This window comes from Mirounga leonina, unplaced genomic scaffold (assembly GCF_011800145.1).
Source record: "Mirounga leonina isolate KUSES-001 unplaced genomic scaffold, KU_Mleo_1.0 Mir_114, whole genome shotgun sequence".
NCBI lineage: Eukaryota > Metazoa > Chordata > Mammalia > Carnivora > Phocidae > Mirounga > Mirounga leonina.
In genome coordinates this window covers 53,679,040-53,704,746 of record NW_023270265.1, presented here as the reverse complement: position 1 = coordinate 53,704,746, position 25,707 = coordinate 53,679,040, and the positions used below count along the sequence as shown (strand labels likewise).

The window sequence follows — 25,707 nt, the reverse complement described above, 5'->3', positions numbered from 1 at the left end:
TTCCCTTTTCTACCAGGAGTTCGTCTTATCATTTACCCCCAAATACCAGGTCGGCTTTTCCCTTGACTACATCTGAGGACGGTTGGCCGTGATGTGCCGATTCGTCTCTTCTGGGAAGTGTTCTTGGCCTCCCCCTGGGTCTGAGGCTGACGTTTTCATACAGCTCTGGAACGAATTCCACGTGTTTATGAATAGTCCAGACATTTATATTCACCTGCCTCAATTTCTGGTGCGTCTGTAGGAAGTGAGAGAATTCTGTCTTTGCTCATCCTGGTGTCTTTAGCTCAGTCTGGAGAATTGGAAGAGCTTTACCTTAAGAACGTGACTGATACCACTTCCCTCCACATCACTCTGCCCACACCCATGTGTCTGCTGGCGCTGGTAGTCACTGGGGCCCCCGCTGCTCAGGATGTGAGGGTGTGCAACCCGTGGGGAGCAGACAGAGACGGGGGAGAGGCCCATGCAGCAGGAAGTCAGCGGAGAAGGCCACAGGTGCGTCATGTGAAAATCTGTCCCTCCTTCATGCAGGTGCTGCTGGGGGTGCCGGCTCGGCCCGGGGAGGGTGCTGGTCTCAGCGCTGCTCTGTCGGAGTGGCCAGAGGGAGTTAGATGCCAGGGCACGTGGTTCATGGATGTTCTGGCTCTGGCTTGTCCTGGCTGCGTGATCCGGGGCAGGTCACTCGACCTCTCTGAGTCTGCTCACAGGGTGTGACATCAGCATTTGAAAAGTGACGTGTGCAAGGCACCTGGCCTGCACACGTCTTCAGTATACGCTTGGCACAGGGCATGGGGACATCAAGGAAGCCCCCCCACCACCCAGATGAGAACAGCAAGGCTGATTCCTCAGAGTGCACCGAACTGGGGGTCCATGACACGTGTGTGTGGCAGGGGAGTGGGAGACATCATAGTGGGAAGGGGGCTCAGGTGCCCGATGGAGGCTGGGGGCAGGGTCCTCTGATGGGCTGGGGAGCTTGGCTTTCCCCCATCATCGGTCCTGAGCTATAAGACAGTGGGAGGGTGACAGAGTCAGGGAAGCAGTCTGTCACTGAGCTGGTTGCCGTGGACGCTGTGGGGGCGAGTGGTGCCCTGTGTGGTCCCCAGCCGTCTGCTGTGGGTTCAGTCTGTCTCCTGCATGCCCAGCGGGTCCCGGGGCCCCAGCCTCTCGGGGGTCACCCCTCCCCCAGTGCCTCGCTGCCTGGAGTCCCAGCTCAGGCTGCAGGGACAGCCATGGAGCACTTTGTAAACTGTGAAGTGTGGCCCTCGGGCCCCAGGGTCGGGACAGGGTTGATGGAAACTTCTGGCGGGGCTCTCCTCCAGCTAGAACTTTCCTGTTGGCTAGTTTCCAGTGCGGGGCTCTGGAATGTGTGTTTGCAGCCAGGAGACGAGGCACCGGCTGCTCTTTGTTTGCAGGTGGTTTCAGCACGGTCGGCCCTGAATGTCCTACCTGGCCGGGTCACTTCTTGCTGCCCCTGTCCCCTGGACCCACGTGGCTCCCGCGCCGGTGGGGCCCAGTGCTGCCTTCCCTGGGGTGCGCTGCCCTCTGTCACCCAGCAACCCCGCAGCGCCCTGGAGCCTGAGGTAGGGGAAGAGCCTGTCTTTCCTGAAGATTCGGATGCTGTTCATAAGGGGTGTTTTACATCGATTTAGGTTTTTTAATATAGTGCATCGGTCTTGATGATGGGATTTTTGGTGCCCCGACATTTTGTGCTGAGCTGGATCCCACAGCGCCTCCCCCGGGCCCTCTCCGGTCACGAGCCGCAGCTGCACCCTGGTGCTCCCGAGAAGCAGGGTCTCCCAGGGGGCCTCCTGTGATGTCGCTCCCTTCCCGCCCTCCAGGGCATCGCAGGGGATGGGGGCCCTTTCCCGCCCACTGCATCTTCTCACTCCAAGTTAGCCAGGTGGTGGTTCTATTTTGGTGAGTGCGGGTGTGGGCCCAGGAGAAGGTTCGGGAGCCTGCCTGGGGTTTGGCCAAGCAGAGAACCTTGGTCAGACCCACCCTGCTCCCTGCTCCCCTCTGCCTGTGCTGCGCTGGGGGGTGAGCCTCATCTCTTGCGCCTGCTGCAAGACCCCACTGTTGTCCCCTTGATTAGTCTGACTTTCATTCTATAACAAATGTCATGACATAATTCCTCCTTCCCAGGGGCCCCCAGTGCTCCCAGGAAAGGGGCGTGTGCTCAGGCCCCCGAGGCCCGAAGATGGGACATGTACCCCAAGCCTGTCTGGCGGCAGCCTCCGCCCCAAGGGGACGCAGCTTCCCTGAGTCTTCGGCAGCCACCCGCCTCAGCCCGTGTTTGGTGCCCAGGACGGGGCCAGCGGGAGACAGCAGCAGCCCGAGGTCTGGGGACAGAGTGGGGTGAGTGCCTTCCTGCTAGAAGTGCTTGTCTGGGGGCCGGGGTGGATGGTATCGGCCTGGGCAGAGTGGGCCCTACTGCAACTCCATAAGCATTTACTGAGCTCCTACTGTGTACCCCACTTACCTTGTGCAGGACATAGAAGGACAAGCAGCTTGGCCGTCCCTAGGAGGTCAGGCAGGATCTGCAGGGCCCAGTGGGGTCTCCTCCCTCACCCAGGACGGGCCCTTGGGGCCAGATGGTCACCCTGGGCTCGTGACCCCACCCCTTGTGACCTGCAGACTGTCCTGCTATGTGTCTGCAGAGCCCTCCTATTGCACAGCTTGTGGGGGCCCAGCTGGACCCCTGCTCCCAGGAGAGCGGTGGAGTGCAGCCAGGGGCTTCCGGCTTTGTAACTGGCCCAGTGTCTGTCTCCTGTCCAGACCCTGGGCTGAGCCGCCTGTCTGTGGAGCTGGAACTTTTTGGGAGTGGACCAGGCCTAGCAGTGGCCACCATTCAGCCTGGGCTGGCACCTGGGGTGTGCGGGGCCTGTAATGGCCTGACTGACCCACAGGCCATGCTTTAGCCCTGCATTTCCTCCAAAAACCAGCTCAGAAAGCCATGTCCTTATTGATGTCTGGGTTACCCTGGAGCAGGGCGGAGATCCGGGAGGCCCCCGAACACTATGTCGCATTTGAGCTGCTCCAGGAGGCTGTGGAGTCAGCTCCGGCAGGTCCCGGATCACAAGTCCTGGCTCCGTCCCTGAGCAGCAGTGGGACCCGAGCCTAATCTCTGTCTGAACACAGTAGGGAGGCCAGAAGAGTGAAGACGAGCCCCAGAGCACCCAGCCCAGGACCTCGCCCACTGCTTGCTCACCCTGCCCTCCCCCACCCCCAGGTCTGGACCTTCTGGTGTTTTGTCCTTCCTTCCAAGGAGGGCCATAGACTGACTCCAGGACCCACTTTTCCCCATGAGGGCAACCCATTGTGGTCTGGCCTGAGCTGGCCCTACCCTACCTCTCCTCCCGTCCCTCTCCTCCCCTCCTTCACCAGAGCTTGAGCTAAGTGGCTCGGGTCCAGGCAGGAGGCCCAGGGAGCTGGCTGACACCCAGGGTCCCTGTTTCTCTAGGGTCTGCCCGCCTCCTCTCCCCTGATCCCCATAGTGACTGCTCTGTCCTGTGCCCCAGCCGAGAAGGGCAGGGGACCTGAGTCTGAAGTTGCGTAAGGTGATGGTCCATCAGCAGGTAGGGTGTGTGGGGCCAGATGGGAAAAGCTGTAAGGCCCAGAGACCCCAGCATTCAGGAGGCAGGAAGGCCGCTGTGCACCCCAGCTCCAACAGCAGGAGACCCCAACACATCTGAGGCCCAGGAGACAGACCACAGTCCCAGGCTTATCTTGATTCACTTCCCACTGGTGACCCATTCTCAGGGCGGCCCCAGGCACTTCCCGCCTCCGGTCCACAATGACCCTCACCTTGTCTGTCCTTGGTCCTTGGTCCTGGCACCGGCAGCTAAGGCAGTAACCCAGCAGGGCCCGGTGTGGCCCCCTCCCCCTCACCTTTCCCTTGTTTCTTGCTGAATGCCTATTAAATAGTTTACTTTACTGAAGTAGAACTGAAATTTCCTGAGCCGTACATATTTACAATGTGTGTGGTTACCCCAGGAGGCCAGCACCAGGGTGGGTACAGCCATCCCGTCTGCCTGGTGGGGTTGGCGGTCGCTTGGGAGCAGCCGGTGGGCTCAAGGAAGACTCAGCATGGGGAGAGTCGGGAAGGACGCCTGCACACTTGGAGCAGGAAGCCGGGGCAGAGGCTGAGGGCCTCCCCGGAGGACACGGCTAGACACCAGGGCCCTGTCCTCACCGGCTCCCCTGGTCCAGGGGTGTGCAGGACCAGCGCGTGGTTGGCTCTGGGCTCTGCAGCCTCCTGTCTCCTCCAAGCACAAGAGAATCCTGAGTGCATTCAGGGGCCTGTGTGGCAAGTTACCAAGGTCACCAATTACTCACTGCGCAGAAACTGATCTTTTCTTAATCTTATTAGATAATTTTCAATCTGGTTAAATTTGGACTAAATTGAACTTGGCATCAGGAAGACCTAGCCACTTAGTTTCTGCATTTGCTTCTAAAGCCTGAGTTTCAAGTGCGCAGAGCGTGCGCTCTGCCTCACCGAGGGGAAGATATATGGCTCCATGGAGTTTTGTTCGGGCCTCTGAACATGCTGTTTGAGGCCAAATGGAGAAGCCGGTGCTGGAGGTGCTGATGGACCAGAAGGGCTGGGGTATGGGGGAGCCAAACTGTGTCCTGGAGCCCTGAGCCCTGCCCAGCTCCCATCCCCACGGGCAGCTGGGGCAGAAGGTGGGGCAGGCTCTCCGGTGCTGTGTGGAGGGCACACCATCTCTCCACACTGACCCCCCCGCGACATACCTGCTTGGGGACAGACCAACTGTCCTCCTGAGGCTCTAGGCCCCTGGTGCAGGGCTCGGGCCTGCAGCCCACCCGTGTCAGAGCAGGGACCCTGACCCTGGACCAGCATCGTGCCCGAGTTCCTGTCCCGTGCACGGACGGAGTGCTGGTTTACAACAGTGCATACTGAGTATGCCCCCCACGATGCAGCCTACAAACACCTGGCCAATGACGACTCAGGCACCTACCACTCAACACACCGTGACCCAGACCTGAGTCCCCACCGTCTCCCATGGCGCAGGGACGATGTGTCTCAGAGGCACTGTGTTGTCCTAGCTCGGTCCAGAGCACTGACCCCCACTCCACACAGGGCATGAATGTCATCCAAGTCACCACACCGAGACCACGAACCTCACAGACAGAGGCCACAGACACCCCACTGCCACCCAACACAAGGCGTCACTGGACACAGGAAGCCCATGACACCAGGGGCTGTCCCTTCTAGACGTGGACTGCGAGTCCTGTCCCAGGCTGTCCCCCGGCAGGACACCGCCCCTTTAAGATGAGAACCATGGGCGTGCTCCACACCAGGACACAGATGTGCACGACCTTACACGCGATTCCACGCCTCAGCAGCAGAGCCTCCCAGATGCATACTCCCTGGGAATGAAGATAGTGACTTCCAGAGAAGTGGTATTTTGCTATTTCAAATGTATTGCAGTTACAGACTCCAGTTACATGGTGGAGGTGTCCATCTGGATGAAACAGAAACCCTTGCAAATGTATTTCCAAGCCAGCCCTGCAGCTGGCGTGGCCCTCGGTGCCACATGAGGTCCCCGAGTAGCCGTCACGGCGGTGCCTTCGTACAGACCTTGTACCCGCACCCGGACTAGCTGGTGAGCCAGGCTGCGACCCCGTACTCTCAGGCTTACTGGGGGCCACCCAAGTCCCCACCACGCTCACGTGGGTGAGGAATCCTCCTGGTGGGATGCCGTCGGTCTGGCTTCTGAACCAGCTGTTGGTGGCAGGTCCTGTGTCTGCAGGCTCCACAGGCGTTCCCTAAAACCATCGTGCCTGTGTGCAGGGCTGGCTCCGCATCCACGTGTGGCCACCGCGGCACTAGGGGGCGGCCCCAGGTCTGCCTGGGGCGCAGGGAGGCGCACTTCACTCTCCGGGCTCACGCTGTTGCTCAGCCACGTTCTGAGCTGCTCCCCAGACCTGGGGATCTTGGAACAGCCTGAGGTCGCTTCTGCCCCCTAATGTGGGACATGTTTGGTATGGGGGGACCCGTGTGTACAAATCGTGTGGTGTCAGTGTCCTTGGGACCCCACCCTCCCCCGGGGCACCTGCATGTCCTTGGGGCCTTCCACACACAGGGACCACTGTGGGTTTTCTCCTGGTCTGCTCTTTGCTCCTGATTACTTACCTTGCAGCCCATGGCTGGGGTCTGCACAGCCTGGGCGGAGGGTGGGGGGTGACATGGATGTACCCGCCTGCGTATGCCATCTGTGGGGGATCCTGGGGGTGTGAGCCTCTGTCCTCTCTGTTCTGTGTCTGGGACCAGCCCTGCAGACCGGAGGGTCTACCAGGACTCATGCCTGCCCTCCAGCAGCCAGGGCTTCTCGGACGGAAGTTCTTCCTGGTGTCCAACCACATCCCTCTGGCGGCATGAGGAGCTGCCGCACACTCTCCATCGAGCCTCTGCAGCACTCAGGCGGCAGGAGCCTGACTGTGCCTGGGGGGTCCCCGGAGGGAACTGGCTCCCTTCTCCAGGGCCCCCAGAGTGGGGAGGTTTATAGTAGGCGAGGGCCTCCAGGCCTGTGGGATGGGGGGTGTGCACATGCACGTGCAGACAACACACATACATGCACACAATGCACACACAACACACACGTATACACACGCACACACAGGGACGACACACGTGTACACATGCACAAAACACACGTGTGCATATGCACACAACACACACACACATGCACACACATCATGTGTGCACAAACAGAACACACACGTGTGCTCACACATAGACAACACACACGTACACACACATGCAGACAACACACACGTGTACACAATGCACACAAGCAGATAACACACGTGCACACACATATGTGCGCACACGCGTAACACACAGATGACACACGTGCACATATGCACAAACGTGTGCACATGCACACATCGCACACAACATACGTGTGCGCAAACAACACACACGTGTGTTCTCACAGACAGCACATGTGAGGTCTGTGAGGACACATGTACACACATGCAGACAACACACACGTGTGCACACACAACACACACGTACACACAGATAACACACACGTACACATGCACATGCAGACAACACACAGAGTGCACATACATAGATAACACACACGTGTCCACACACACACACACACACGCCAGGGAAGGAGCTGACTCGCCACGACACCAGAGACACGGGGTGTGGCTCCGACCTCCAGCCCACATCCTCCCGGCAGTGTGTCTGTGTGGTGTGCATGCTGGGGACTGGATGCTCTGAAAACACAGCACGAAGTGGCAATGGGGTCACCACGCTGTCCCAAGTGGACTTTGGAGGCTGAATCGATACTGAAACACACGAGATTTAATATTTAGTGCTGGATTTCTTTGGTTTGAATGATGAGGTGTGCTCTGCTCTGTCGGTGGGCCAGGGGCTAGGGAGCCCGAGTGTCCGGGTGGAGCAGCCTCTCTGGGTTCCCCGGCCCCACCCCGGGCCCCTGTGCAGAAGCCGGAGCCACGCACGGAGGTGGGCCTGCCCCCATCGAGGACGAGAGACGCACGTGGATGCCATTAACCAGCCTCACAAAGGGCAAACAGTGCAAAATACTGTATTTTGTCTGACGGTTCTGCATCTACAGGTGTTCACAGCACAGCGTCGGGTCTCCGGTTCCTATTGGCTACGGGAGCAGGCGGACAGGCTGCACAGAGACAGAGACTGCCTGGTGGTCACCGTCGGGTTGACCTGTGAGGACACATGGGTTTGTGGCGGGCACGGGACATTGTCAGGTTTACAAGAATCCCTGGAAACAAGGCTCCTTGTGCTCAGATACTGAGCGTTGGCCCTGGGACACCCAAAACCTCTCCTCTCCCCCGAGGGGTGCGTTAGGAAGGGTCTGCACCCCCCTCTCCCCCGAGGTGTGTGTTAGGAAGGGTCTGCAACCCCTCCCCCGAGGTGTGCGTTAGGAAGGGTCTGCTCCTGGTGAAGCCCCCTCCCCCAGACAGCGGAGAACACTGAGGAGTCACAGAGATGACATCTGTGCAGGGCAATGAAACTCGTGCTCAAATGTCTGGAAAATGCCGGCTCTGTGTGTGCACGGTGTGTCGAGTGTGCACGGCGTATGTATGGTGTGTGCACACATGTGCAAGCACGGAGACACACACGATGCACGTGTGCATATATGTGGCACGTGCACACGTGCGGTCTGCACGTGTGCCACAGATCTGGGAGGGGGGAGGGAGGAATGGCCGTGCACAGTCTCGCACACGTGTTCCTCCGGATGTCCGGGCTCTGCCTCCGCGGGGACCTGTGGAGCTTGCCCGCGGGACAAACCCCGTGCTTCATACACAGCTCACTCTAACGCACAACTGTCCTCCGAGTCGGGACTTCGTGCCCAGATGCTCCTGGGAGTGCCGGCCCCCCGCTTCTCAGGGCTGGGATGTTAGAGCCCCAGATGACCGTGCTGGGCGGGGTACGGTCCCGACAGTGGCTGGCTTTGACAGTCGAGTCTGTTGAAGGACATTTGGGCATTTCTGAAGGCACAGGGCCCCTCAAAGAGCCCGGCCGGCGCCCCGGAGGACTGTCACAGGCTGCTTCTCTTCTCACGTGCACCTGGATTATGGCACAGGCCCCAGCGTCCGTGACGCTCTCAGGCCTGTGGGGGCCGCGCCCAGGGGGCCGCTGAAGGTGGAGGTGGTGACGCGGACCCCCTGACTCAGACACGGGCAGGCAGAGGGGCCAGCGGTGACAGCCCAGGTCCAGAGCCCCCTGTCCCGACCGGCATCCTGCCTGTGCCTTGGAATGAAATTTCATGAGACACACACTAGACACTAGAAAAAGTGGGTGGCACCTCTGCTGTGGGCAGACGGGATGCACCCCAGGCCTCCCTATGGCCCACACAGGGCGCGGGGGGTTTCTTCCTGATAGAACCCCTGCTCTGGTCCTGGGCTGCCCTGGGGACTGGGGACTATGGGTCAGAAAGCCGGTGACTGGGACACGGACGGCCCGTGTGACCTCAGGATTAGCAGGAGCAGACGTGGCCCAAAGCATCTTCCCGCTTGGGTCCTTCACAGTACAGGGTCAGTGGGGGTGCTGGCTGCTTCTGAGAAGTGAGCCCCCGCTGGCCTCACGTGGCAGGACCCCGCTCTGCTCTGGAGCTCGTCCGTCAGGGCTGGGTGACGTGAGGCCCGGCCCAGCTACACAGTGGTCTCGTTCTTCCACGGCCCTGTCCGGATATTGCCCACGCCATTGGCACTGAAGGACAGGACTTCACACATGTCTCCCTTGAGCAGCCCATTCTGGCCGGGTCCACCGAAGGGCAGGGACTGTGTCCTCCGGAGCATCTCGAAGTGCGCTGGGCCGTGGGCCGACGCCCTGCCTGGCCGCAGGGGGCAGCCATAGAGCACGGGGCTGGTGTCGCTGCCCTCGGGCTGGCTGACCAAGGGGAAGGGGTCGCCCTGGGCGCAGCAGGCCGGCGTGTGCGCCCCCGCTGGGCCCTCGAGCGAGCTGGGGGGGCTGTCTGTGCGCGAGCTGCGGGGGCTGCCGTCCAGGCTGGACGGGATGTGGTAGGCGTATCCCTGCTCCGCCGAGGCTGCCCGGTGCCGGCTGAAGTGCGGAGCCTTAGTTCTGCCCTGGAGACACCTGTGCGGATGCGGGTCTGGCCCAAAGGCGTCCTCCTCGTGCACGTGCACGTGCGCCGCGTCCTCCATCAGCTGCTCACAGTGCATCTTGGTGCAGCATGGCGTGGCTGGTGACCGGCAGCTGACGCGACTCTGGGCAGCCTGCAGGTTGGCCACCGTGCAGTGGCCGGAGGCCCGCGGCTTGGCCGGACACGGCGCGTCCCGCAGGCAGGCCACGCGCGCCAGGGCGTCCCCGTCGGTGCCGGGCGCGGGGCGGGCCGCGAGCTTTGAGGAGGGGGCGTCCCCGCGGGAGGGGCAGCAGGACCACCAGAAGTGCCACACGTCGTCCCGCTTGGCGCAGTGGTGGATGAGCACGAAGAGCCCCAGCGTCACACAGCAGGTGCCGTACAGGCAGCTGAAGACCATGTCCAGGAAGGGGCCCTGAGACACGGCCAGCGCCCCGAAGGTCCAGGTGGCCGTGAACAGGACCAGCGTGAAGGCCGCGGCCCGCAGCTGGGCCTTGAGCGAGTGCTCGTTCTGCAGCAGCGAGGCGGCCGGCGAGCCCGGCCGGGCCCCGGGGTTGTGGCCGGCCCCGGGCCCGGCCCGCCGCGGGGGCTCTTCTGGCCGCGCCCTCAGCTCGTACCTGCGCTCTGGGTGGCACCGCAGCTGGACGTAGGTGCCCAGGAAGTACACGCAGGTGACCAGGGTGATGAAGGCCGCCGGCCCATAGAACGCGCCCAGGCTGGGCTCCCAGGCCATCCAGCAGCTGCGGGAAGAGGGGCGTCAGTGAGGGGTCGTGCTGGGGCTGAGCGCCTGGCTGTCCTGGGGTCACGGGAGGACGCTCTCTGCGGTGCGTGAGTTTAGTCGTGGTGAGGAGACAGACACAGACACGCCCGCCCGTCCTGTCGGGGCCGGGACAGCGTGGTGGGCATCTGGGCTCTGGGGGGCTGGCTGCGCACCGCTCTGCCTTTCCTCCCTGCCTCAGTGTCCCCAGTGCTGGAGCCCCGAGGGAGCAGAGCCGGTGTGTCCCGCAGGCTTGGCCTTTTGGGGCAACCGAGGAGAAGGAGCCTGGGGTGGGCGGGCCAGGAGGGCACTGGCCTGGGGGGCACGACTGGAGGGGCCGGAGCTCTGGGTGCTGTGTGTGGCTGTGTATACCCTGAGCTGGTCCTGGGGAGCAGCCGCCTCGAGCAGCAGCCCATAGCGCCCAGGGAGGGGGGCTCGGTGAGACGGGGTCTGCTGGGGGGGAGGGCAGTCCCGCTGGGCACCCCCACAGCGAGGTGGCCCGGGCATGGGGAGGCGCAGGGCACTGGGAAGGAGCCTCCACCCGCTTGGTGCCCAGTACTCACTAGGGCATGTCCTCATTCTCCATCCCGTAATTCCTGATGTTCGTGGCGGCCGTGACCCCGCAGATGATGAAGGGAACCCCTCCGCTGATAAGGTAGAACCTGTGAGGGCAGAAGGCCCACTCGGTGCCTGAGAGGCCCACCCGGGCCCCCAAGGTGGCCTCCAGCAGCTTGGGCAAAGGGGGGACCCGTGTCCTGACAGCACCCCCCCCCAGAGGAGCCCCTGCCAGAGCCGGGCCTCCCCCTCCCCCCACCTAACCCCCTCCCTTCCCCTTCTTTCCCCTCCCCATCTCCCTCCTTTCCCCTCCCCCATCCGATCCCTCCTCCACCCCTCCCCGGCCCTCCCCTCCTCTCCTGTCCCCCAACCCATCCCCCCTCCCTCCCCACCCCCTCACAACTTTGGGCACTACCTGGCAGCCTGGCTTCTCAGCCGCTTGGGACACATCTGGCCTCTGACCACCCCCCCCAGACAGCGAGCAGTCTGGATGGGAGTTGGCACCCACTCTGGGCATGGCCTGACCTTCTTGCCAGCAGGGCCTCAGCCAGCAGCGCCATCTCAGGGCATTCTGGTGTCTAGTGTCCGACCCACTGGGGCCGGATCTCAGGAATGTGAGGGACCGCCAAGCACACAGGCCACAGACGCCTGCCCCGGGTGCCTGGCCACAGAGCATGCTGGTCCGAACGAGTGAGGGTCGCGGTGGCCGAGGGGCCAGCTTGCAGATGACCACTGGAAGGGGGTGCCACCCTCCTGGATGCCCCAAACACCCTAATGGTCCAATGGCTCTTTGTCCCTGATGAGGGGAATGCCATGGTCCCGGGTCCATGGGTGGGAGCAGGGTGACCCCTGGGGGCCCTGTGCCTCCCAGAATTCTATATGCAGAGAACATGTCCTTCAGAACAGGACAAACAGACATTTTCTGACAAAAATAAAACTGAGCAAATTTGTCACCAGCTGACCTTCAAGAAATGCTCAGTTTCGTCCTTCATGCTGAAGAGCTATTGCCCCAAAGAATGGAGAGCGTCAGAAATCTAACTATTAGGGCAAACATAGAACATTTTGTTTTCTCTTAATTAAAAAAAAAATACATATGATTGCTTGAAGAAAGAATTCTAATGCTGCCTAGTGGAGTTACTAACACATGTTGACTGATAGACGCCGCGTCTTTGGCACCAAGATGGTGGGGGGGGGGGCGGTCTCACAGGTGAGACTTCTGTGCACACTTTACATGAACTAGTGTGACTCTCACACCAAAGATACAGGGAAGAGTCCGTGGACTTTGATCCCTAAGGCAACATGAAAAATTAATAGGCAAAGGGCTAATAGATAATTAAAATGAAATGTAGAAAAATATTAAAATAATCCAAAAGAAAAAAATAGGAGAGGAAAGGAGGAGCAGAAGGAAAAGAAGAAGTAAAACCAGAAACCCAGTGGACAGGTGGTTAAAACGGAGACTTAAGTCCACCCGACGTCCTGGACCGGAGGCCCTGGCGCGGGCAGAGGCGGGCCGCTGCTGGTCCGCGGAGGGGACGCAGAGAGGCTGTGCGGGCGCTGACACCGGAAGACGGACTCCGGAGAAGGAGATAAAGAGCCCGTTTTATTCGGAGTCAGCACAGCCCACAGGAGGGCCCAGCGGCTGTGCGTGCGTGGGGCCAGAGACTCAAACTACGGGAAGCAAACGAGGACAGAATCACAGGTCGGAGCAGACAATCAAATAACGGTCGGCGATCTGGACGCCCTCTCTTGGTGGTAAAGACACTGAAGATTTGAGCAATAGTAGGACTCCCTTTGCCTCAAAGCTCTTCCTGGAACATCACGCCCAGTAGCTGGCGGCGCTCGTTCCCGCCATGTGCGCGTGGTCCGCTCGCGTGGTGGACGACGTGTGTGCCGTGGAACGAGCCTGGGTCGCGTTACCAGGGTTGCGATTACACAGCGTGTATGGTCTGACCTCCATGGAGTCCAATTCATCAGTAACAACAAGGTAACTGAGAAAAGCACAAATACTTGGGAGCGAAACGACACATTTCTTAAATAACTCATGGGTCGAAGAGGAAGTCCTAAGGGAATTTAGAAAATATTTTAAACAAAACGAGAAAGGAAAACAACATATTTCTGGGAGGCAGCTGAAGCAGGGCTCGGAGGAACATTGACCGCAACGAATGTTTCTGTGGGACGAGCAGGGAGGCCCGGCGTTCGTGGCCCGGGCTCCACGCGCCAAGGCAGAAGAGAGCCAAGTAAGCGCAGAGCCCCCAGACGGAAGGAGAGGACGAGCAGGAGAGCAGACCACAAGCAGTGCAGAAAACCCCCCAGCCCAGAGTGGACGTCCGCAGCAAACGGACAGCCCTGCGCTCACACCTCACGGGATGGAGAAGAGGGCGATGCAGACCCCCCGCCTCCCCAGGGCGAAGACGAGCCGTTGCCAACACCTCAGCAGCTTAGATGAAAGTCATAAATTCCCTGAGAAAAATATAAATTAGCAAAAGCGAGATAAGAATTAGGAAATCTGAATACTCTCTATCTGGTAAAAAGGTTGATTCCAATATCCACAAACATCTAACAGAGAAACTTCCAGGCCCCTCGAGTGTCACTGGGGAATCTGGTCCCACGTCCAAGGAAGAGATGACATGAATCCATCTTCTATGGGCTTTTCCAGAAAAGGAAGGAGGGGCACCTCCTGACTCCGTCTGAGGGACAGTGGGAGCTGGTCTGAAAACCAGCCGAGACATGTGAACGCCAGTGAGCACAGACCCCTGCCCCTCTGACAGCGAATCAGCAGACGGAATTGAGGACTTTATACCAACAGGAGAAAACATCACGGCAGGTAAGATTTATCGCAGAAATGCAAAGTGTGTTACTCATAAAATTGAAGTAGCTCATCATGGAAATGCAATAAAGAGACTCCATGTGATTATCTTATAGACGCAGTAAAAACACTTGACAGAATTTGACACACATTTGTCATAAGAAATCTCAGCAAACTAGGCACAGTTGGACTCTCCTTGATCCGCTGAGCCGCATCGACGGCAAAGGCTTGCGTGCTGTCCCCGGGGCGCCGGGGCTCCGAGCAGGGCTTGCGTCCCACGAAGCCAGCCCCCAGCAGGCGTAAGAGGGCCAGGGTTGCAGGGGCAGGGGGAGGGACGGCGAGCCTGGCCCGGCGGCCTGAGCGAGGGGGCTTGTTCCTGCTGATGTGTACAGAAGGGGAGTGGAGGAGCCCTTCAGGGGTCCAGCCCAGCACGCAAAGTGGGGCGGTGAGCAAAGCCAGACAAAACTGTAGGGAAAACATCCCCTTGCTTTTAATGGCTGGAGGAGAATGCCCCAGCTGAGCGTGTGCTTGGGGACCTGGCCTGGCTCGGTCCTGGCCCACGGCCGTCTGTGGTTCTGCTCCCAGCGCTGACTAGGCCCAAAGCCCTTCAGAACCTGCAGAAAGCCACTTTCTCCCCGAGCCATGCCTCCGCCCTCCAGGCAGACAAGGAGCCTGGGATTCCCGCCACGAGGTCCCTTTAACTCATGAGGCGGCACAGAGGCGGGGGCCCTGCGACTGGAACGGCGGGAGGCTCGCTCTGCTCCAGCAGGCTCAGCAGCGGCAGAGCTGGTCCCTCTGGCGTCCCGAGGAAGACAAAGGGGCGGCATGGCTGAGCTGTCAGCACCGGGGGTGAGGCCCCTATGGGTGCCCCCAGGCGACGCACCCCCCTCGACTCCTGGCCAGTCCCAGGGACTGTGCACCGTTCCCAGGGGACCAGACAGGTCCTCCAGCGACTGGAGGCCCAGAGGCAGCCAGGGCCCTCGGGGACCGCGCCCTCCAAGCCCCCCGGCCGCGCATATCCTGCAGGGTGAGGCGGCTACAGCCCCTCGCACTGCCTCTGGCCAGGCCTCTCAAGCCAGGGGGTGCCTCTTCCTTGGCCGGGGGCTCCCCCTGCCTCTCCCTCAGCTGCGTCAGCCGCAAGTTGCCAAGCCCCTGGATGGGCAGCCGAGCTCGGCTCCTGTCGGCAGAGGGCGCTGCAGGCCGCAGGAGGTGCCCCACCTGGGACGGCTGTTCTGCGGCGGCCGCTGGGCATTCAGCACGGGGCCTGTCCCGTCCCCGATGCCGACCACTCTGCACCAGCCTCAGCGCGGCCTGTGGCTGGGGTCCCTTTTGCCCCGTCACCTGTCGGCCCCAGGCACACCCTCTCCCTTGGGGGCTCCTGTTGTTTCCTCCTGGGCGTCCTGTCCTGCTGCACTCACTGACCCGCGCCTCTCGTGACGCTGAAATCCTGGCCACTGGACCGGCCCCTGCACAGCCCCAGAGGACCCTGGCCCATCTAGGACCACTCACGGCCCTGCGTTCCCCGGTCCCCACACAGACCGCCCAGGGCAGGTCTGCCGGAGGTCTGGGAGCTCACCTGGCTCCCGGGTCAGACCAGCTTCTTCCTTTAGGGGAGGGTTTCTAGAAAGAAGGGTGAACCGGGACCCTGAGGAAACCCCAGCCGCTGCCCCTTGACACCACAGCAGACCCCAGGACGCACACAGGGCAGGGCCACAGGCACTTGGGGAGGAGAGGGGGGTGGGGCCTGGCTGGGCTCCCCGAGAGCACGGGGACAGTGGCGCGGGGCAGGCGGGAGAGCCCAGCGATGGCCCGAGAGCAGAGCGAAGCGGCATTTAGGGTCAGGTGGTCTGATGAGTAAGTGGAGTGGGGGCGGATATGCATGTTCAGGAACATGAAGTCCGCCCCAGCTGTGGGCTGATGATGGCCCCAGAACCGGGGTGTGCTGACCCCGTGCTGGGGAGGGACCTGTGGATGTGACTGAGCGGCAGATGCAGGGACCTGGGATGGTCCGGGGCGGCCTGGGCGGCCTGATGTCGCGGGGGTCCTAGCAAGGGAGGGGAGGGAGGTCGCCGCAGGGCTGGCTGGGAGTCAGGGGGAGGCTCACGAGGAGTGTGGGTGCCTCCAGAAGAGGCAAGAAACCACCTCTCCCTTGGAGCCTCAGGTGAGCCCGCCTGGCCACACCTGGATGTAGCCCAGGAGACCGATTTTGGGTTTCTGCCTGCCAGGACCGTAAGAAAATACATGTGCCATTTTAAGGCAATAAGTCTGTGGTCGTTTGCTACGTCAGGAGCAGAAAAGGAATATGGTCCCGAGCCATACGTGGTTCTTAACGTCCCCATGGCGCCACGTGGGTCGGAGCTGGATGTGGACGTGGATGTGGACGTGGGCTGGGGGGGTCACACTGAGGAAGCGCAAGCGCACCTCTAGCAGCCGTGAGTAGGAAAAGCTATTTGTGACCCACGTGGCCACATGCTTGTGTGAGGAGCACACAAGGAGCCCCAACAAATCAGCAAGACACACAGATGACCGGAAGGACAACGGGAGCGAGGCTTGAACGGGCGCTCCACCGAGAGAAAGCCCAATGCCTGCAGGACGTGGTGCTCGCAGGGTGCAGGCCGCGGCCGGGGGGCACGGCGGCTGCGTGGATTGCGGGCCGGCAGCTGGGGAGCCTGTGTGGGTGAGCACCGGGAGGAGCGGGGTGTCGGGCCGCGGCATCCCGTCCACGGGAGCTGATAGACCGCACTCTGGTCCCGAGCCCAGCTCAGCCGGCCAGATGCAACCCACATGGACGGGTCTGAAAAAAGCCACGCACAGTGAAAGAACCAGATCTAAACAGTGTAAGTCGAGTGGGTCCACCTGTACACACAGCTTGTGATCAGTGCAGACAGAACGAGTGGGGACCCACACTTGGGTGGTGAAACTGTAAAAAGAGGCTGTGAAAGTCCCAAGAGACAGGACAGGGGTGCGGGCTGGGTGTGGGCACGACCCCGGACGCTTCCGGCGGGGGAGGCTTCCGTTTCTTCCCCTGAAGGGCACAGGACAAGTTTTGTAAGCATGCACTGACATTTTAGGCATTTTTTGGGGTCAGTGTTCTATTTAAAAAAACAAAACAAAACAATCAAGAAAGAGAAAGGAGCAGATCTCTCCCTGAGCCTGTGGTGCTGGTGGTGGGAGGGCAGCACCCTACTGTCCACTGTGCTGGGCCTTGGGACAACCTCAGACACGGGCCCCGGCTTGCACACATGCCTGCGGCCGACTGGAACCAGGCGTGCAGCGGGAATAGACCAGCTCCTGGGACCCGGCGGAACTCCAGGCAGTGGGCACAGGGCCCTCCGGCAGCTCCTGACACCCAGGAGACCAGGCCACACTTCTGCTGCCACGCACCTGCCAACTCCCGGCACACAGGACACGGCCCGGTCTTAGCCCCCCTGGAAGGTCAGGGGCACCGTCCACACCACATGCCCTGTTTCCGTGCGGCTCAGCTCAGGGAGTGTGCAATGCATGCACGTGCCCACGCACACACCCGCAGAGGGCCCACACGGGGCCGGGTGCTGAATGTGACAGGTCAGGGCGCTGCACCGGGGATGCGTGAGGATGGGCCCTGTGTCCAAGCAGGAGGCCTCCTGGGAGCCTGCCCTTTAATGAGAACCCGGGAGTTCTGGAGGTGGAGACCAGAGAACCATCTGGAAGCCTGCGTCAGGGCTGGCCAGGGTCAGCAGCGTGGGGCTGGGACCCCTCCAACCCCTGCTGAGATCCCTGCCTGTTTATTCCCACGCAGCCCCGGCTCTCTCTCTGCCACCAAACGAGCAGGTGTCAGCAGCGGGGGAGCAGGGGGGTTGGCCCTGGTACTGGCAGCTGTGGGCCCGTGGGACTTGTCACCTTGGCGTCTGCCTCTCCGAGGACAGGCAGCTGTGGATGCTGGTGGAGCAGGGACTCTGTAGCACCCCGTGTCCATCAGAAAGAGGGACGGGCACAGGAGGATGCGTGTCCAGCAGGGCAGAGCCGGCCACTCACCAGCACTTAGCGGCAGTGATGGTTTGCCAGACACGGACTTTCCAGCCACAGGGCTCTTCTGGGCCGGCTTTGATGATGTAAATGGGCCGTTTAAGAAATCCCAGTTTGTGAGCATACAGCTAGCAACTAGGAAGCCCCCCAGAGCTGCCGGAAACCGGACCTTAAAATCCAAGCGCCTGCCTCCTGCCACGTGTTGGCCACGCCTCTCCTCATGTGTGGTCACCTGTGAGCAACGGTGGGCGTGAGTCTGAGGGGCCTCCATGTTAGGAGTTCATCAGACACGTAGGTCATCAGGGCCGGGGTCCCCAGCAGGAAAGCAGGGAGCCGGGACAGCTCAGCCAAAACCGCACTAGCGTCCCGTTTGACCGCTCAGACAAGACCACGGTAGCATTCTGTCCAGCAGCCTCTGCAGGGGTGACTTTGGCAGCACAACCCGAAACAAAGGCACTAACCAGGAAACGGTGGTCGCTGTCACAAGCTGAGGCAGTTAGTCTCCAGGTATCGGCCCAAGAGACCCATGAGCACGGGAGACGGGGGCGTGATGAAAGCCCTGATTGGCAACACCTTGGTGCGAATCCACAGGGGGCCCGCTCTCAAGGTCCTGGAAAGAGCTTATAAGACCTCCCGAAATCAGAACGGGAACCCGGCAGCCCTCTCGGGGAGCTTTGTACTCTGGCTCAATAAACTTTGCCCTGCTGCCCAGCACTCTTCGTCTGGTCTACCTCTTCCTTCCTCGAAGCGGCGCGGCCAAGAAGCTGGGCACTAAGGGAACAAAACTCCTGTAACAAGAGAGAAAGGAGACCGGGCATGGCAGACAGCTTCCCCTCGGCTGCCAGGCCAGGTGTCAGAGACAGCGGGGCGCCCGCCATGGGGTCCGACCACCAGGCAGGGGCAGGGAGCCCACCTCGCCCTCCCCGAGGGTTCTGTCTGCCGGCCAGCCGCACTCCAGACGCGCCCCCTTCCCCAGGTCAGCCCGAGGAGCTGCCGTCCCCGTGTGACAGTCTTTGCAGGCGAGACACAGGGAAGGGGCAAGCGAAGATGCGGGATTCTCAGCGGGGTCCCTCCCTGTGTCCTGAGGGAGGAGATCGGCCACGGCGCTTGGGGGAGGGGCAGCCAGCGGTGGGAAGGGCAGGATTTGATGGGCGGGGGGTGGCCTGCAGCCTTTGGGAGGCGGCCCTGGCGGGGAGCCCCAGAGGCCCTCAGGTGGGGCGCCCAGACGGCTCTCTCGACCCCGTGCATCTGCTGCCACGACTCCAGCTCACAGTGCCGCGTGCATGGGGAGCCTTTCGTGCCCAGCGTGGTAGCCTTTCCAGCTCCGTGGCCTGTCTTGGGGGCATCTTCATTGAACACCCCTCCGTGCCTTTCCTCGGCGGCTCTTAGTGTGTTTCCTCCCTGGACTTGCAACAAGTATTCACAGAGTAGGCTGCCCGCCAAGTGCATCGTCAGACTGGTCAGCGACCACCGCCCTGCTCACACCGTCCGCAAGGGGCCCAAGATCTGGCTGAGTCCGGATTTGGGGCCCGGCTTCCTCAGACTCAGAGTTCTTGGCTGCTTCTCTCTCCTCTGGAGTCTGTCCCCTGGCCTGCTACTGACCACCCAGGTGGACCCTGCTCACGGGCACGTTCACCCAGGCCCGGGAGGCAAGGGGTGGGAGGGGCACTCAGGAACGCGGTCCCCGGCCTGCAGGCTGGTGCGGCCTCACTCAGGTGATAGAAAGAGGTCCAGAAGCCCTTCTAGAGACTGACCATTCGGGCCTTCTGGACCTCAATTAAGCCACGCAATCCCGGAAGGCACCTCCTCTCTTGAAAAGCGTCCCTCAGGACTGCTTGGCCCGGGCGCTGTCCCGCTGGTGCCCCCACTCATGGAGGAGAGCACCAGCGAAGTGCTGGGACCGTTGGTCACCGGGGAGCCGTCCGGGCCAGGTGTGGACATGAGGTGACGCAGCGCAAGCGAGCTTGAGGAGCACGAAGGTCATGCGTGCGGCTGTGGGGGCTGTGGGAATCTGCCCTAGGCACTGCGCCCCACGCAGGATCCGTCTGACAGATGCTCACCTCCGGGTCCAGTTAGCATCCTTTGTGCTGGTCAGGACTTCCGAATTCCAAGAAATCAGACTGATGGTTTCAGCCGAGACCGAAGAGGCTTTTTCACACTCATCTAAGTGTCCACGGTGCTCAGAGATGCACAGCACGCCGATCTGCCGTAACCACACAGATGTGGAGAACAGCTGTTCACAAGACCTTGGGGGTCACGCAGAGAACGAGAGCCATGCCTGTGCTGAGCACCGGGCATGGAACCTGGTGCCCCGGGATGACGGGGATGTACTGAAACACTGCAGTACCGTGATTCACTCTGGCAGGTGCCAGGCTGTGGGGCTGCACGACCCCTTCTGCCTGAAAAGGGCTCCCAAGTTCCAAAGCCAGGTCTGGGAACCAGGGCCTCTGCCCCCAGGGGTGGCCTCGTGGGGTCACGGGAGGTCATGGGCATCAGCCTGGGTGGGTCATGCTCTGTTCACCGACGGCCCTGGAACCCCCACCGCTATGCAGGGCAGCCCCCCCCCCGGGTGCTGCACGGACTCCTGGGGGCTCCTGCGGCCTCTTCGGGCAGGCTGTGTGAAGAGCAGGTGCCAAGTCCTACTTCCCAGGCTTCCCTGCCGTCCCAGAAGGGGCTCCCGCAGAGGGAGCCCTGGGAACATCCCTCCGCGGGGCAGGGCCATCCAGTTTGGCACCAGCTACACACTGGTGAATGGTGGGCAAGTGCCCTTCACCACAGAGCTTGCTGCGTCCAGACGTGAGCACCTGGGTCTTAGGAGGCAGCTGCATGTTTCAAGAGGAAGCACCACAAATGGACCTTAAATAACAGGGAACGACTTAGGTGCGCTTCACCAGGAAGGCCAGGAGGGGTTGTGAAGTTAGGGCGTGATCACATGCAGCTAACTTGGGAACTGGGCCCGAGCATCTAGAGAACCACGGCAGGGGGGTCTGTTTGTGGAGAGGCACGTCGCTCGGCTAGCTGCTCCGGTCTGAGAGTGTGTGTCTCCAGATCCATACGGGGAAGCCCCACCCCAAGGGGAGGGTGTGGGAGGCAGTGGGCCTCCCACGGTGGGTAAGCATGGAGCCCTTGCGAACACGGTCAGTGCTCTTACGAAAGAGACCCCGGAGAGCCCCCTGCCCCTTCCGCCCGCGAGGACACGGCAAGAAGTCTGCTCCCACCAGAACCGAGCCCACTGGCCCCTGACCTCAGGCGTCCAGCCTCCAGACTGGGAGACACATTTCTGCTGTTCGTAAGCCCCAGCCGGTGGCATTTGGTTAAGGCAGCTGGCATGGGTGGAGCCCTAACGGAGGGAGGGGAAGCCTGGGAAGGTGTGTCTACTAAGAGCCCTCGCCCAAGGGGGCTGAGCGGCGCGGCTGGAAGTCTCCACGGTGTGCTGGGGCCGTGATCCTTACACTGCCCATAGCGTGGCCCACGGAGGTGAGACGGGAAGAGAAGACGTGTGAGTAGCCGTGAAAGCAATCCGAGGAAACACCAGATGGGCCGCGTCGCTCTGGTCTGGAGTCCGCAGCACCACGCGACCTCTCGGAGGCGGGCGCCGGCCATGACCCCTGTTCTGTGGACAAGGTGAGTGCAGAGTCTGCAAAAGCAGCCTTGTTCTTTTTCTTGCAGCGTTTCTGAGCCAATCTGTCCCTCCGCTTGCCTTTCTTCTCTCAGCCTTGTGGCTGGAAGCGAGCAGGGAGGTGGCGGCTTGTCTGGAGGACGCTGGCAGCCCCGGTGGCCCGGCCCGCTCCCCGGAGGGCGCACCAGGAGCCTGGCTCTCGGGTGTTTCCTATGCACCTGACGGCTAAGTCGCCCTTTGTGCTGGGCCGGGCTTAGGAGCGTCCGCCGGCCTCCGGGGTCTGCAGCGTCAGTCGCTGGGGCGGCCGAGCGGGCGGTCCCCAGAGGAAATGTTGACTGAGTCGCAAGCCGGCTTCCGGGGCAGAAACCCTGTGTGTGTTCTGCTGCTGGAGGAGGGAGGGTCCGTGTGGACCGTCCACCTGGAGTTCACCTTTGCTGCTTCAATGCCGCCCTCACTGTGCTGAGGACGAAGCACACTCAACGCGGCTGAAACCCTGGGTGGCAGAGCCAAACCCTGGACTCGGGCCTCGCCGGTGTCTGCGTGCCTGACCTGCTTTCTGACCACCCGGCGGACCCCAGCCGGGCCCCCACGAGGGCACCTGCCCCCACCTGCTGGGGCGAGCGCCCCGGGATGTGCCTGCGTGGGCCTGCGTGGCCCAGAGCCACCCCCTCTCGGTGAGTTAGGTGAGCTTGCCCCTTGGAGACCTCGTTCTCGGCTCCTCCATGGGACACAGCTTCACGCCTGACCCCCCAGCTGCGCTCCCGGGACCTGCCCTCCGGCCAGAAGGGAGCGTTTATCAACCTTGGGCCTGGGTTCTTCCAGACTCAGTCCTGTGAGTAAAATGGAATATTTAAACTAAGGTTATTCATTCAAGGCCAATTTAAAAAATATTTATTGAATCCCTATCATTTCCCCATTGAACGTGTAGATGCTGTGTGCCAGAGTCTGAGGACACAGTCCTTCCCTTGGGCCCGGGGAGGATGCCACAAAAGCTCCAGGGACTTGCACTGGGGTCATGTGGGGTCCGGAAGAGGGCAGGTGGGGTCTGAGCATCTGGTCGTGGGCACTCCGGCTGGCATGGTGGAGAAGCCAGCTGGAGGCCGGGGGCCAGGCTGGGCAGCAGTGGACGGCCCCGCATGCTTTGGGAAGGGGAGTGCACAGCCAGGCCTCCCCCTCAGGAGGGAAAATCTGCAGGGTGGTGGCAGGACCCACGGCCACCAAGAAAGGATCCAGAGGCCTGCGGGGGATGGGGAGGTGCAGTGTTCGGGGGCAGAGTCAGGGCCTGGGGGCTCCCTGATTTGGGCAGGGGGACAAGAATAATCTGGAGCAATGCTAGCTTTCTGACATGGACGATGGGATGCTGAACTGGGGACGTGGGGTTGGGGCTCCTTCCTCATGGACGCACTGGTTGGTTTTGTCAGGAGCCCCAGGGAGAGGCATCAGCCGCCATGGCATATGAAGGTCTGGATCCAGGAGCATGTGGACACTGGCGTGGCCCCAGTGGGATGGGGCTGGGTCTGGCCGCAGAGAGCCTTGGGGTGTCTTGAAAGAGAGTCCATGTGATGGGCAAGGTGCAATGTCGTTGCCTCAGAGAGGCCCTGGTGGTGGGTCGCTGGGGCTGGCAGTCTTCCTGAGTCTATCACCCAGCACTGCCCCGCAGAGCGGCTCCTCTCTCGGGCCGACCCTCTCACGCCCTCCCCCCAAGGTCATCATCCTCCAAAATGCATCCTGCACTTCCCAACACTGGCCTTGCCCGAGGACCTCGCCCTCCTGCTTGAGAAAGAGCATCCAGCTGGGACCCGCACCCCAAGCTGAGGCTCTGAGTCTATCCTGTCCCCAAGCCACGCCTCCAAGGCCTAGGGCAGCACTTCCAGTGCCACCCCTTGGTTGTAGGCGGTGACACCCCGGCAGGAGGCCGAGCCAGGGCTGAGGGCAGGGACGGGATTCACACTCAGCCGACAGCCATACCTGAGCCCTGGGCAGGAATGAGGGACTAGTGCTTCCCGTCACAGTAACGGGGACGTCCACCCCAAGCCACGGGCCACGTTGGTGGAGCTGGACTTTCCTTCCTTCAGCTCCCCACTGGAGCTGGCACAGGTCTCGAGAGGCCCCCGCCCTGAAACCTAACCGTCTGTGGAAATTAAACAGCATGCTACACAGCCAACGGGCCAAAGAAAACACTCACAGGAAAATCAGAAAATTTCAAAACGAATGACAAAACATGCCCGAATCATGGGACACTGCAACAGCATTGCCTCAAGGGAAATCCGTAGCTGTGACCATGTACGATAAAGGCAGAAAGACCTCAAACTAGTCTAACTTCACACCGTAGGGAGCTAGAAATAAGACGAGCAAAGTGAACTCCCAGCTAGCAGGCGGACAGGAGCGGTGCGGACTGGGGCAGAGGCCGTAAAATAGAGAAGAGGAAACCACACAGGAAATGGATGAACCCCACGTGGGTTCTTTAAAACAGTCCACAAAACTGGCCAACCACTAGCCGGACCGACCGAGAGAGAGAGAGAGAGAGAAGGCTCCTATTATGCTGGACGTCCCGGCCAGAGCGATCATGCAGGAAGAATTAAACTTAAAAGCCATCCAGACGGGACAGGTGTCCCCATATGCTGATGATGGGACCACATACCCACGGAAGGAATCCATAGGAAAGCTCCCAGAGCTCGTGAACAAATTCAGCAAATCTTTAGGACACAAGACCCACACACAAAATTCAGTTGCATTTCTGCCTGTAAGCAACGATCGACCCGAAGATGAGGAGACAGTCCCATTACAGTAGCATAAAAGCAGTCCTTAGGAAAGAAATCTAACCCAGACGGGGCAGGACGTGTGCGCTGGAAGCTGTTGATGTCGCTGGCAAAGATCACACAGACCTGCGGACATGGAGAGCCATCTGTGTTTACGGATCGGATGCTGTTAATGTTACCGTGTCAATGACTCTTCTTGAAGGGATCTGCAGGGTCCAGGCAAGCTCCATCAAAACTCCAGTGGCCATTTTTGCAGAGATGGAAAAACGGATCCTAATGTTCATATGGAATTGCAAGGGACCCTGAATAGATAAAACAATCTTGAAACACGAGAGCCCTCTGTCCCCTCTGCTCCCTGAGCCGGCCCTGACTTGAAGGCAGAGCATCTAACGCCCGGATTTGGGGTCTCAGCCCTGGCGGTCCCTCTGCTGAGTGGGGACCGCCCCCAGGGCTCAGGCAGGAGGGAGAATCAGGCCCAAAATGTTCTTCCTCTCTAGCGTCCTGTAAAACTTTACGTGAATGTGGTTGCCTTGAAATCTCTAAATGGTCCTGGTTTTCCCCAAAGCAGTGCAGAGGGGGCCTGTGGAGCGAGCGGACAGACCCTGGTGTGGGCCACAGGGAAAGCGAGGGCCCTGGCAGACCCCTTGCCGCATCTCTGCGGTCACCTTGCAGCGAGGTCAATGTGAGAAGTGAGACAGTCGGCTTCTTTTTTCTCAAAAAACTGTTCTGAGTTCACACAGAGGGTCCGAACCCACAGCTACTTTCTTTTTATTTCTCATCGGAAAACTGCAGAGCAGGGAGGACACAGGCCTGCCTGCCTGCCGGCCACATACCCAGCTCTGGGCCCCGCCGTGAGTCAGCAGGCCCTGCTGTACTACTCTGCTCAGCGTAGGGTGAGGCCCAGCAGTGCGGAGCCTGGGGGCTCTCCCCTCCCCTGAAGACTCAGGAGCTACATCCCGTGCTGGGAGTGTGGTCGGGGACATGGATACAAGGATGCCTACGGGGGGCCAGTTGGAAGAGCATCGCTGGTAAGGATGCCTGTGGCTGGAGGGCAGATGGCAAGTCCAGGGGGGTGTGGGAGGAAAGACTCTGGCCCCCAGCCTTCAGGGTCCCCACCGCCACCCCCAGGCCAGGCCTGACCAGAGAAGGCAGTGGAGGAGGGCAGGCCCTCAGCAGAGTCCAGAGCCAGTGTCCCCACTCTCTGGCACCTCATCCTGCCAGAGGGGTCGTCACCTAGGGAGCTGCTGGAATCACACCCCCTGCCCCCCAAGGTCAAGCTTCTGTACCAAAGAAGGGGACATGGAGGGAGAGGTCACAGTGGTTTTCAGACAGGACAGCAGGAACAGCACAGGTCCCAGAGTGACTGGCAGGTGTGACACAGCCAGCTTAGTGCACAGCCACCGAGCCCATGCCCCTCCAGTCCTGGGCCCCCTGAGCCCACAGCCCACGGGACACATGTCCACAGAGCCCGCAGGACATATGCCCATGGAGCCCGTGGGACACATGCCCATGGAGCCCACAGCCCACAGGACACATGCCCATGGAGCCCACAGGACACATGCCCATGAGGCCACAGCCCACGGAACACA

At 61.0% G+C, this 25,707-nt stretch overlaps 1 protein-coding gene across 1 annotated transcript in view; it reads right to left on the bottom strand.

Moving 5' to 3' along the window:
• Nucleotides 1–8,831: 8,831 nt before the first annotated feature.
• Nucleotides 8,832–25,707, bottom strand: part of ADGRA1 (adhesion G protein-coupled receptor A1) — a 34,094-nt gene continuing 17,218 nt past the window's right edge. The window contains exons 6-7 of the mRNA XM_035021010.1: nt 10,938–11,036; nt 8,832–10,357 (exon numbers count right to left, since the gene is read on the bottom strand). Of these exons, the coding sequence (XP_034876901.1) occupies nt 9,169–10,357; nt 10,938–11,036 (1,288 nt within the window). The 3' untranslated portion in view covers nt 8,832–9,168. The remainder of the gene's footprint in view (nt 10,358–10,937; nt 11,037–25,707) is intronic.